The sequence below is a fragment of the Gambusia affinis genome, linkage group LG08, assembly GCF_019740435.1.
Source record: "Gambusia affinis linkage group LG08, SWU_Gaff_1.0, whole genome shotgun sequence".
Taxonomy (NCBI): Eukaryota; Metazoa; Chordata; class Actinopteri; order Cyprinodontiformes; family Poeciliidae; genus Gambusia; species Gambusia affinis.
The window spans coordinates 8,140,522-8,154,360 of NC_057875.1; the positions used below are offsets into that span (position 1 = coordinate 8,140,522).

At 35.2% G+C, this 13,839-nt stretch overlaps 1 protein-coding gene across 1 annotated transcript; it reads left to right on the forward strand.

Moving 5' to 3' along the window:
• Positions 1-30: 30 nt before the first annotated feature.
• On the forward strand, positions 31-5,768 carry ppcdc (phosphopantothenoylcysteine decarboxylase). The gene is made up of 5 exons (XM_044123738.1): positions 31-242; positions 857-952; positions 1,387-1,515; positions 1,627-1,795; positions 5,330-5,768. The coding sequence occupies exons 1-5, from the start codon at positions 99-101 to the stop codon at positions 5,416-5,418; spliced, it is 627 nt and encodes a 208-aa protein (XP_043979673.1). The 5' UTR covers positions 31-98; the 3' UTR covers positions 5,419-5,768.
• The last annotated feature ends 8,071 nt before the right edge of the window (positions 5,769-13,839 follow it).

Genomic DNA, 13,839 nt, shown 5'->3' on the forward strand with positions numbered 1-13,839 from the left:
TCGCTTGGTATCCTATGATTGGATGGAGAAGTGTATTTACGGAAGTGGTACAGGTCCTCAGCAGCTAACCAATATCATTTTGGTGATTCTCGGCTAATATGCAGTCAGATGATCTCGTCTCGTCTCTGAAGACTGATTTGTCGAAATCTTGCGGAACGGTTCGTGTTCTTGTGGGTGTAACAGGAAGCGTCGCAGCTTTGAAACTTCCAGTTTTGGTCTCCGCTCTTCTTCAGCTCCCCGGGGTGAGCCGATTTGTTCGTATTAAAGCCTGGTTTTTATTTAACACATCAAGTCCACGTTTTTGTTAATCCAACTGCAAGACCTTACCTTTGCCGCGAGGTGGAGACATTACACAACAACAATTCAAGTACACTACTATTACATGTAATGAGATAAAGGTGTAATACAAACTGTAAAATCATCTAAACCGTAATATATTTGCATTATGTAGATTACATAAACTCTGTAATATAGTTCAAGCGTTAATTTTGATGATAATTATCACTTGCAGCTAGTAGAACCTCAAAATTTGATTTCTAAGGAAGTTGAACTATTAGTCCAATTCAAAAATAAAATCCATAAATGTCAGCCTACTGAAAATCATGTCCATGAACTCTACAGTCCATGCTCTCAATATGTGGCTGCAGTGGTTCTGCATCAAAGGAAATAATAATCATCACAATTAATACAAGTATGCTTAAAGTTTATCACTTCATAGTGTATAATGTATGATTTTCAATTTTAACTTTGTGGATGATATACCAAATTACTGAGTTTGAAATAATATATATTGGTGAGAGTTTACAACCATTTTTCCCAACTAGATATATCTGTCTTTCTTTTATTTTTTCCTCAGGTGGATGTAAGAGTGATCACCACAGAGCATGCCAAACACTTCTACAATCCTTCAGATGTTTCAGTAAAGATCTATACTGACAAGGATGAGTGGGAGGTAATGATAAGTTGGAAGCAATAGAAAGTACATATATGGATGAGTTCAATTCTAGCCTAATGTTTTTCATAAATACATGGAATGAGATTCTTATGTGAGTGTGAGTAAAAATACCATGCCACTGTGTCATGATATGTAAATTTAATTGTTACAACAAAGTCATATAACCTTATCTGTATAATCGTATCTGTTTTAAGTAGAGCAGCAGCTATATTGCTACTGCTTCTATTTCTTTTACAAAAGTTTAACACACTTAACTTTTGAAGTAAAGTAAAAGGATAATAAAAATGTTTGCTGCATAAGCTGCCAGCCAGAGTCAAAGCATTTCTGGATATTCAGACACAAAGATCTGGTTAGAGACCAGGAAGTAGTTTTGGCCTTCTGGAGAAGAGGTTAAAAAATAAGAATAGCCAGACATTCTGTCTCTTGTTCAGCTTTGGACAGACAGATCTGACCCTGTGCTGCACATTGAGCTGAGGCGCTGGGCAGACCTGCTGATCATTGCCCCTCTCGATGCCAACACTCTTGGAAAGATTGCTAGTGGCATCTGTGACAACTTATTGGTAAGAATGTAAAATTATATTCTCTGTGTTTGGAAAATCTAATTGCCAACAGAATTCTGTTATAAAGTTTCTCTAAAACAATTCTGTTTGACTGGAGTCTCTTTGTTTCAGACATGTGTGGTAAGAGCCTGGGATACTAGTCGACCTCTCCTCTTCTGTCCTGCTATGAACACAGCTATGTGGATGCATCCTATTACAGCCCAGCAGGTATCCAGGCTAAAAGAGTTTGGATATGTGGAAATCCCTTGCATATCTAAGAAGCTAGTTTGTGGGGATGAAGGTAGGTTTTTATACTTTTTTGTCTTTGCTGTTCTTAAGCTATATAATAAATGAGATAACATACTTCTAAAAAAACACTAACTGAATCCTGCAGGTAAAAAATTGTCTGCGACTTACTAGATGAGAAAAAAAATTAAAAAATCAAAGTTGTTGTTGAGCTAAAAGCCAAAAGTAGTTGTGAAAGCTAAAATTACAAAGACATGCATTGTGTAGAAAATAAAGGACAAATGTTTGAGCCAAGGTAAAACCACAAAATACACATTGCATAAAACCACTTAGTTGTGCAATGTTACTTATTTTTAAAAAAAGCCCACTTGCCTTTTTCTCCAAAATAAATTTAAGAGAAGTGCCTGAGAACATTTTTCAGAATTTTTTTTTTTTTTTTACAGAAAACATAACAATTTTATTGGTTACAAGACAATCTACAGACATGGATTCAAGAAGTTACAAAACAAAAAAAGAGAAAATATAAATTTCATCCTCATGCTGTGAGTGCAACAACATACATTTTAGCAAATAAATTAGGAAACAGGAAAGTGATATGAACCAGTTGAGTAGTTCTAATGGATTTATAATAAAGTGAAGCTTTTTAGTCTTCCTGCTGAAATTCCATTGAATCCTTGCTAAAAAATTTGAGCAGGCTTCAGTGGGACAGTAAAAGATAAAGAACAAAAAGCCACTGCAAACCTGCAACAAGTTGCAGAAAAAGAATTAATCCTTAAACGGGTCTTGGTCAGTAAAAGTGATCAGTCTTCTCTCGATGTAAAATCTGTCACATATATATGTAGATCTTGGATTTATTCTTGAATGCGTTTTGAAATATCTTGTTGAACTTTTTCTATCGCTTTGATTAATTCCCAGTTAAATGTGGGATCAGCTACTTTCTGACTCAAGTTGAGTTTTCTTGACTTCAGTTAAATGGACCTTAACTTTTGTGGTTATGCAAAACGGCTGTAGCTTAAGGGACATAAAATTATCTTGAGAGATACCTGTTTATTTCTTTCAACAATCCCAGTTATATCCACACAAAATAGCATTCACAGCCTACTCATCGCTTTTCTTTGTTGAGTGAACAGTATTGCGTTGAATTTCATAATATTTCACCAGAGTTTTATCACGTTAATCATCCCTTTTTACCACGTTTCCTGAGAACACACGATTATATCTGTTCTGATACCTTCACTTACGTCTAGTCTTCATTACATAAACAGCAGGGATGATTCATCTTCTTTTAGTATTCTTAACCCAGCAGTGGCTTGCACATTCTTGTCAGTGAAAGTATTTGTGCAAAGGATCATGGTAGTTTAGAAGAGTGAAATTAGGATGACTCAGATCTGAAGTATATTCAGTTGTGACAAATTTAGTTGTGATTTTGGACGATGTTAAACGTTCCCCAATATGCCTATAGATTTTGCCACTTGATCAGGTAAGAAAAAGATGGGGGTCATAGTGAGAGATGGCCTAAAAAAACAAAACGAAAATGTGGGAGGGTTTTTCTGCTTCATATCAAGGATATTGGTATTCAGGTAAAAAAGAAAAAAAAGGTTTTGAAAAAAACTGCTAATTGTTTTTTACTGCTGTCCGAACCTTTATTACAGATAAGACCCAGAAAATGATCAGAACACAGTGAAATGGTACACAACAGGAACTTTGTGTTCTTCAAAACAAAGTTGCAAAAATAACTGCATTTGTGCATTTCGGGTACCGTGTGACTGTCGCTCCTTTTAAAACACATACTTGTTAGAGGAACATGGTTTTAAATTCTATATGTTATTTTCCATGTTTTGATAAAAATAAAAACACAAACTTCCGGAGTAGGTGGCCCCACTGCCGGAAAAAAATGTCACCGCAGAATGAAAGACTGCTTGAACAAAAGGAAATGGTAAATGCCACCAGTGTGGGAGGTCATATCAACCTGCTGAGTGCATTCAAGAGGTTTATGTCCTCAGATAGTTCCTGATGCAATGTGTTAGGTTGCCTAATAGAGGCACCTTTAATTTGAGAAAGACCTGACATGACCCAGCGCGGTTCCAAAGTGCTCTTCTGATTTAACTGTGACTAAAGTATCTTTGCCGCTAAATATACCTTTTTATCAAAACAGCTAAAATGTCAGATTCATGCATCGTTTAGTTTAACTCAACTATTTTTCTGATGCCTTAATTTTTCAAGCCTTTCTACACAGTAATTTGTTTGGTGCGCAAACTGTCTGGTATCTGTCATTGATCGCTTGTAAACTAGGCCTTGAAGCGGTCAGGGCAATGATACTTTTGTTTAAAGAATGCCTGGATGACACAGCAAAAGCAGTTGTTAGTGAACAACTGCTAATCATTAAGATACTGAAAAGGCAAAAGTAAATAAAAAAAGACTTACTATGCAGCGGTCATTAGAAACTGCTGGAAAAAAGTAGACTTTTATTATCACTAATCATTGGACCATAGTCCTGTTCACTTTATTGCATATTCTATATGGTGTGTCCAGATTACAAAGTACAATGTGTTACACTTTCTGTGCTTTCTTCATTCCATTCATTCATTTCTAATGTTGCTAAAGATTGCTTTGATTAATTAAAGTTTGTACAGCTTTGGTAAATTTGTATCACAATGTTGCTTAATGCCATTTTTCTGCACTCCAAAAAATAGAAAAAGTATATAATTGATCTAACTAATAGAGGCATCGCGTCTTTGGGTACCGGTCATTTTGCTTCTTGGTCATTTCATATTTCTTTGGTTTTGATAGTTTGTTACAAACTCTGCTTCAGGACAGTTTGCTTCAAGATCACGTTTTGTGTTATTTTGGGTTGATTGTGGGTTATAATCTATTATGTTTCATAAGTATCAACTGACTCAAAACAAGATCAGAACCAAAAATAATCCTCCACAATGTAATGTCAGAAGATTATCCTGAACAGTGTCTCTTGATTATCTAACATTGCTTGCACAACAAAGACGACATTTTTGGCGAAACATGGGAAGCCATTTTGACATCGAACTGAACATTTTCGCAATCCTTGAAGAGCTTTGTACTATAATATTATCAATGTATATAATCTTGAGCTGTTCAGGACTGACACTAAGTTTTATATTCTGTTGCTAATATCTGACGGGAACTCCTGAGCCTGTAAAGTTTTTTTCTTTGCTTTGTTTTGTTTTGTTTTTTCTTAATTATTTTTTTGTGTTCTATATAACTATTGAAAAGTTAAATAAGTATATCTCAAAATAAGTAAATACAACAATTAAAGTAAAAGGGGTCAGAAACACATGGCTAACCCCTAAAAATAGATTTAGTAACTTGAGTGACTCAGTTTTCAGATGTTCTTTATATAATCATAATTAAATGCTAGTTTGAGCACAATTTTTCATAGTATGCATCCTGAATATGGTCCAGGATTCGCAAGAATGTGTGTGCATCTTCATCATGGAGCTTTTGCATAAAGACTTGTTCTACAGTTGAATATGTACTATACAAACTCAGATCAATGATTTTTTTTTTCCTCGTTGATGCAATAAATTATTTTTTTCTTCTTCTTTTGGTGTAGGTAAAGGCGCCATGGCTGAGGTATCGACTATTGTCAGTGCTGTCAGGCAGTATCTTCCAAAACCAGATGAGTCGTCACAGAAAACATGAAGGTTTCTTGGACCAATCAACTGGTTGATACAAACGAATACTAATACTTTCACTCTTCGCTGGTGAAGAGAATGTTCTTGAGTCGTGTATCTAATTGGAGCTGTTTTTCTGGATAGAGCAGTGATATAACCAGAAAAATCCTTCTATGCTTACTTGCAACCAGTGTCAGCCACAATAAAAACTCAAAAGTTGAATATCTGTATTTTAACTGCTCACTGTCACCTAGACCTAATGGAACCATATTCCAGAGAGATAATTTCCATGCAGGGATCTTCTGAAATCTCTACTCATCTTTTTAAAATTTTGGTTTCAGAAGTAAAATAATTTCATTAAAAAGCCATTCAATCAAACTTTTAAACTTGTTCATTTGTTATGTTATTGTTGCTTCACTGCAGAATGTCTAACTAAATGCCTTGATTTTTATAGGCATTTCAATTTCTACATTTTCTTATGCATATAAAGTTTTTTTTTAAAAACCACAGGGCAAGCACCACTTCATCAAACATGGTTTTAAATCTGTAAAATTGGCTTCACATAGAGTTAAACTGAAAACTGTTATGTGGATGTGACAGAACACAGCCATTTCTCATTGGGAAAGATTAAATATTACACAGTTTGTCTAAAGACTGTTTGTTTAAATGGAGTTCACCTTTGTATAATTTAGTTTTAGTATAAATCCAGCTGTTCTATAAAGGATGCTGAAGTTTGTTAAAGAACATGAGTGAACAAACCGCATCATGAAGACCAAGGACATGAAGAAAGCTGCGGAGAAGTTTAAAGCAGAGTTTGATTCTAAAATCCAGAGCTTTGCACATCTCACAGAGCTCTGCTCAGTCTGTCATGGAAAAGTAGAAAGAGCATGGCACAACTGCAAATCTAACAAGACAATGCTGAACAAGGAGCACATTACTCAGAGAAGCGGCCAAGAGTCTTATGATAACTTTGAAGGCACTGCAGAAATTCACAGCAAAGGTAGGAAAATCCACTGCCAGAACTTCCATTACTCTTGTACTTCATAAATCTAGCCTTTATGGAGTGATATTTAAAGAAAGCCACCAAATGTATTGTTTACATTTTCAGTTAAGCCCTGTTTGAGTCACCAGGAACATGTGGTGACCCAGACATGGTCAAATAAGGTCAAAATATGTAATGAAAATCACATTATCAGCATGGTGAAACAGAGCTGAGGTGCCCTCAGCACAGGGAAGATAGATAGAGCAAAATACAATCCTGGAAGAAAACCTGAGAGTGGCAGAGGTTTGCTTTACAGTGGGACAACAACCCTTAAGATGCAACCAAAGCTACAGTGGAATGGATCACAGATATATATGTTATAATAGTTCAGTCCAATTCCAGACCAAAACCAAATTTAAATGTCAGTGGCAAGACTTTGAATTGATATCAGTGGTTTCAGTCTTTAAATGTCCATGTCATGCTTTTCAAATTTTAATTTTCATAAATTATTAGAATATCTAACAGGTTTCTAAAAGTGCAAAGTACAGATTTTAATTACTCTTTGTTTCTAAGATCAACAGTGGGAGAAAATCTCAAAGATCATTTCAGTGTTGGACTTGTTCACTGCTATGAAAATCCTCAGTCTCCCAACAGACTGAGATGTACCAATCTGGAGTTTGTCCAGATGATTTAGTGGATAGTGGTGAACAGAATCAGACAATGGCTTGCTTACATCTGTGTGGAGGAACAATAACAATAACTGTCATTCTAGTAATAAACCAGAAAGACCCTCACGCTGGAATGGGTAATAACAAAGTGTACTGTATGTGTCTAATTTCACCAACATTTCTATATGCCATACAATAGTGCCTTGTAAGATCAGATTTAAATTATTTTAGCCACCAACTCCATACTGCTTGACCTCTTTTCTGAAACAAATGTCTTCTTAATCTCACATGAGACAATTCTGCTTTTGCTTAGTGTTATTTTTCTCCAGACAGTTTTGTTTTATCTTGGTTTATTGATCTCGCCAAGTTGAGTGGGACCGGAGGGAATTTGCAAGGCAAATAACCAGGGGGCATTGTTACTGTTGAGCTGTCAAGGTTGTTGCACATGGACCCATGTGAGTGGCTCCCTAAATGAGAAGCATCCTTCCCTGAGCCGTAACCTGTCCCGCTGTGATTGGCTGCTGCGCGGCTTTGTAATGAGGCCAGAAGAAAACATGACGTCCACAACATACTAACGAGGGGAGGGTTTGAATTTACAGCCAGCAGGTGCACCATGTGAAAGAAATGAGTGTTATCACAAGCGCAAACTTCAAACGGGTTCCTTTCAGAGCAGAATATTTTATCTGCAGCAACTGATGTGCAAAGTTATTACAGGATGTCTCCCACACTAACCTCTGCTATTTGTATAAAAATAAAATAATTTATCTTAGAAAAATACATAATTTATTCGTTTACAACTTAAAGCTGTAATACATACAGCAATACACTCTGAACTTCCAGGAGTATTATACACTTAAACAAAGTTAAGTTTTATCTATCATGTTTAGCTAAAACATGATAGATAACTAAACGTTATTGTAGTTTTAGAGATTTAGTTTTGGCAGTTTAGAGATTTGAAAGAAACAATTGTTTTTTTATAAATAAAATTGCCATACAGTAATATGAGCAAGTATTTTGCTGTTTACAGTTTTGTTGTTGTTAAATTTAAATGTTTCGATTATAAAACAAAATTAAAATTCAGGCAACAATAACCCGAATAAATATAAAAAGTACTTCCAATGATGATTTTATTTAGTGTGATGAGATCAATACCCAAACCAACCTGGTCCCATGTGAAAAGTAATAGCATTTTACACCTCATAACTTGTTTCCAGTGCAATAGGAAATAAACAATTTTGAGTTTCAAGTTCACACAATTGAATTCCAAAACTTTTTTAACTTACTATGAACAAAATGGATCTGACTTGTTTTGTGCTCTTGAGTCATTAATGGTGAGTATAATCATTCAGGGATGCAACTGAATGATGGAAACTGAAACTTCTGTGGCTGCTGCAGGTCTTTTGCAGCAACTTGAGGTGTTTTCGCCCACTTGGCTCTTCAGGAATTTGGGGTCAGTCTTTGATGGCTTCCTCCCTTTTCTGTCCAGTCTAGTTGGCCACTACAAATTTATTTTTCAGCCTGAGATTAATGCTTCCAACTGTAATTCTAGAAACCTTTGGTGACTTTGCTATCTTTTTATATTATTGACTTTGATTCTGTAAGGTAGGGATCTCTTTTCTGAAATGTTTTGGACAGTTCTCTGCTCACACTATGCAACCAATAAAGCTCTTAATAGATAGCATTAGGTGTGCCTAAAACCAAATATCTGCTCTATAATGATTTCAACTTGAAGGATTTAACACTTTTTAAGATGGATTAGACAGGCAAATTCAACAGTTTAATAAATTTGGATACAATACTTAAATAACACAATTTAAACAGTTTTTGTTTCAGTTGTTTATTGAATAATTAAGTATTTACCGAATAGACATGATTCTGTTGTTGCTTCTAAAATGAATAACTAAAGATGCAATCATAGGATTTTACTTCTGATAAGTGAAGTGAGGGCAACAATGATAAATGACAACTACAGCCATTTATCCCTGCTAAATAAAACCGTTAGCTAAGGCAGAGTCCTAAATTTTTATTTTGTTTTTTAAGGCGAGTTCGTGTCCAATTTCAGACATGCTGGGGTTTTATAGTTTCTCCATGTGCTTTACTGAATGTCTTCCATTTTTACAGCAGGTTGTTCTAACCAACTTTTTTTTTTTTTACAACTGACACAAGCACCAAAGGTCAACACTGAAGAAACCCAGGGACTGCAGTTGGTTTAGACATGTTTACGACTGTGAAAACTCTCATCCTCATCTCCTAACAAAGTGCATGAACAAGTCTGGAATTTGTCTAGAGATGACAGACACGATAACCAAAAATGAAACAAAACTGCACCATTGAAAGCTTAGACTCTGTATTTTGCCACCAGATCTGAAATGGAGCAAAACTTCACTGTTTAAATAAATACATTTTCTTAATTTACTCAAGAGCTTGGAGGTTATTTGTGCTCTGTACAACTGAACCTTGTAGCATTAGCTAGTGCAGCTAACAAAGCTGTCTCTCAATACACTTTGATGGCAGCAACCATTCCTCTGTTTTATCTCTTTAATCTTAACACACATTTGCTTAATGGCACAATGTTTATTTTAGCTGTCTTAAAAATGACATTTGCTTTTTTTCCTTCAAGAGTGAAGGCTTGAAGGAATTTTCTTAGGTGTGTATTAATATGGGACAATTTTTCTAGATTTATAAATGATACGGTGAAAACTTGGGTTTCTTCTTTTAAACTGTAGAAGTAAAAAATGAATGCAAGATGAGTGGCAATAATAAGAACTTAGTTTAAATACAACCATTGCAGTCCAGTCAGAGTCAGTTAAGTCCAATTCATCTTGTCCAGGCTTAGTTATAACCCAAGATTCAGCTGATCGATTAATGCCAGTTAATAAAAACTGAACCAGCAGTACTTTCTATAGAAAACACCATCAGAGACACAAAGTGCACAAAGTCAAATTAAGAGAGCTTTAAAAGATAAAGTCCAAAAAGGATTAACCACACTAATTAACTGCATTTAAAACATAAAAACAAGCATTTAATTTAAAAAAGACAACAAAGTCAAAATGTTTTTTTTCACGTAGACAAAGTACTTTAAACATTATTATTTTATTACAGGAGCTGCCTTGGTACATGAGTTTTTTTTAAAACTTCTTGCTCCTGAACCAGGCATACTCAGCTGATTAAAGTTTGACTTCTTAATCTGACAAGGAGGGACCTGCCCAAGCAGGTTGCAATGCAAATTTTGAGTAGGTCTCAAATCTTTTCAGCCAAGCCTCGAGGGATCCTTAAAGTTAAAATCTTGTACTTTTGATTCTTAGATAAGTAATTTGACCAAACATGAAGTCTGTGCAATTAAATCTTTGAGATTTAGATTACGGTACTTTAACAGGTGTTTTGGTTTAGCTTCAAAATTATCTGAAAACCTGTGCTGATGTTGCTTTTTGCAGTAAATATGAACCAAAACAAACAAAACAGCCATTAAATTTAGAATGTTCTTTATAGCAAACTTATTCACAATATAAAAAAAAATATGTATGGCCTTCTATAAAAATAAACATATTTTCTCATGTTAACCAAATGCAACAGTACAAATCTTCTACAATATTGTTTTAGTGACATTAAGTAATGAAGTAGCAGCTCATATTATTTATACTACCATAAAAATTTTTTAAAATTTTAAGACATGATTATGATGTTGCTATTTGCCATCATGGATGCAGAAAAAGCACACAGACTGGTCATACAAACCTTCCAAACTCATTAATAAATTAACGAGCAAAAAATAAAATACATAGTTAAGATGGCATAAAGCATGAGACATCATTTTTTGTCAGTTTGAATGTCAAAAAGAAACCTCTCCACCTTAGTTCTCACCCAACAATTTTTTCTAACTGAAATATATTTATGGTTTAATGTGTACCAGCAAATTAATACATATTATTTTAATTCTGGCGATTATGAGTATCTACGAGCCAAAGGTGGGGTAAACCCTGGACAAGTCATGTGAATACTTTAATAAATAAATAAAGTGTATTTTACCAGAATAGCCTCATTAACCTAACCTGACTGCGTTTCTTTTGTGACATACTTCCTGTTTGATGTAGGATATTAAATCTTCTCAAATCAAAGGCTTCAAATCCAAGTCAAATCATAAGTCATTGGAGTGAAAGTCAAGTTCCTTAATGAAATCATCAAGTTGAGTCTAAAGTCACGACATTTGTGATAAGTATGATTCAATTCTAAGTTCTATGATTTTAGTCCACACCTCTGTTATCTATTCCTGTTCTCCTAGACGGACCTATCTCTTGATGAGACTAGATTTGCTTGTGTCTCTACACTGGCTCTGCTGTGTTTTACAGGTGAGGCGGAGAGGTTTAGTTTACAAACCCTCTTTCTTTTAATTTACATACAGTTCATCTCTCTTTATCCTGTTAACAGACTGATGTTGGTTTCATCTGTCTAAGGACTCAAGTTTCAGTGCTGTTTTCTCACGCCACACTTTGCATCTTGAGGTGAACACTGATACATATAGAGGCCTTTCCTAATTGTACAGAAAGGCATTTTTACATAAGTGGGATTGCTTTTCTGCTAAAACAATTTTATTCTCTGAACCAGTTTTTTTTCCAGTAAAACTGCTTTTCTCTTTATATAGGATTGTATTGGAAATTTTCTATCCTAATCATGGCCTCTTCATTTGCTTTGACAGCTACTAAATGCAAAAAATAAATAGTTTGAATCAATTCCTCAGTAAACAAAGCCTCAACTGAGACTGAGACTTTTTTCCAATTCATAATTATGTTGGCCTGTTACATTAAATTTCAATAATATATATTTAACTTAATGGTTGCTATGTGACAAAACATGAAAAAGTGAGAAGTAAACTTTTGCAGGGCTCTCAGAATGTACAGTCATGTCACAAAACATTTTTAATCCTTTACACTTTTTATCCTTTACAGAGATACAGTTTTCCCTGTAAAGGGTAACTGCATCCTTACAGTTATATTCCCTGCGTGAATTAATTTCTTTTAAATAAACACTAATAACGACATTCTTGTGATCTCACGCAGCATGACTCATCATTTACATGTACTTGCAAAACAAGTTCTTAATTCCCCTGAAGTGAATCTTTCACTTCAGTTGCACAATTTTTGTTTCGTTGTGTTTGTTCCACTGCTGCTCAAATAGTCATATTTTATCTCAGATTATCTTACTTCTCAACAAATCCAGGGGCACAGGAAAAAATTTGCTTTGCAAATAAGCTGTGGTGGATGGGTGGGGGGGGTTCATTGTTACTGTTGAGCTGTTGAGGTTGTGGCACATGGAGCTGTGTGAGTGGCTCTCTAAATGAAAAGCATTCCTCCCTGAGCCATAACCTGTCCTGCAGCTATTGGCTGCTGTAAGATTCAGTTAATGAGGCCAGAAAAACATGACATCAACCGGATTTACAGAGGAGGGGAGTGTCAGAACGGCCTTGGCAGAGTGGCGGGAGTTGGAAGCCAGCAGGTGTGTTGAATAGCAATGAACAAAATGTTCCTACAACTTGGGGTGAATCACAAAAATTTCACAGGGAGTGCATTCAGAGGTGATGTGAAAGAACTCAAGGTCAACGTTTGAAAGACAAAGCAGTTTTTCACTGCAGCTATCATGTCTTATCAGTGGGTGTCTTGACAATGCATTTCAAAAATCTATAAGATTTATCCTACGGCACACCAGCTTATCGCATCACTTGACAAATACAGACCTGCTCTAATGATTTTTTCCTCACTATCAGTATTTTGCAACACACAAAGTGACAGGATTACATTAGTTTTAGAAAACGCTTAGAAAACGCTCCTTAGCATTGTAACATGTACAGAAATAAACTCAGAAACAGGGGAGATATTGCTTTGTAAGGATTTAAAATCTGCAAAGTAGACAGAGGTTAAATCCAATGAAAAATAGGCACTGTTTCTGAAACTCGTTCTCACTTCAATACTTGGAAATTGGACATATTGTACTCTCTAAGCTAAATTAGTTGGCTCATCCTTGGAATGAGCTTGTTTTGTTGAAAGAGTAAGTAAACAGCTCAAATATGCCTTTGACAAGGTTTAAAGTGGAGGCAGAATGGCAGCCATTTTTTTCTTTATTATGAATAAAGAGTGTGTGCAAAAATAGTAAAGAGATAACATTAAAAAAAAAACAACTCGGTGCACCACATCTGAAACTTATTTTGGAAAAGTGAATATCTGAAATTCAGACATGCTGTACTCTTGAAGCTAAATTAGGGATTTTAGAGAAAGAAGACATTTGGGCCTGAAAGGGCTCATTAAAAAAGAGATAGGCTATTTAAATGTGGCATTCTAGAAAGAACTCAAACAAAGAATGGATAATAAACCTTTAAACTCACTAAAGTATGTATACTTCTTAAATTTACAATAACAGAATCTATTATTTATGGTCAGCAAATTTCCACATTTCAATATTTTAAAATAAAACACAAAGCTATTTTTTTTTTCCTGTTATCACAAAATCATATTTTCACTGCTAGTAAATGTTCAAATCATCTACAAGCAGCAGAAATTTTGGATTTTTATCACTTAAGGCCATTTCCTACTGAGAAACTATGATAAAAGCTCCATTATCAGTAGAGCCGATTGACTATATCAGTACGTCAAGAGTCCGTGTGCATGCACATTCAGGAATACATGCAGCCTGCAAGACTGATGCAACTCAAACAGTCTCCAGGCTCATCATGCTGTTTGTGGCCTCTGGGAATCTAAAGGAGGATTTCATCAGAAAGTGCATCCTGAGAGATCACCTGCTCTGTTCCCTG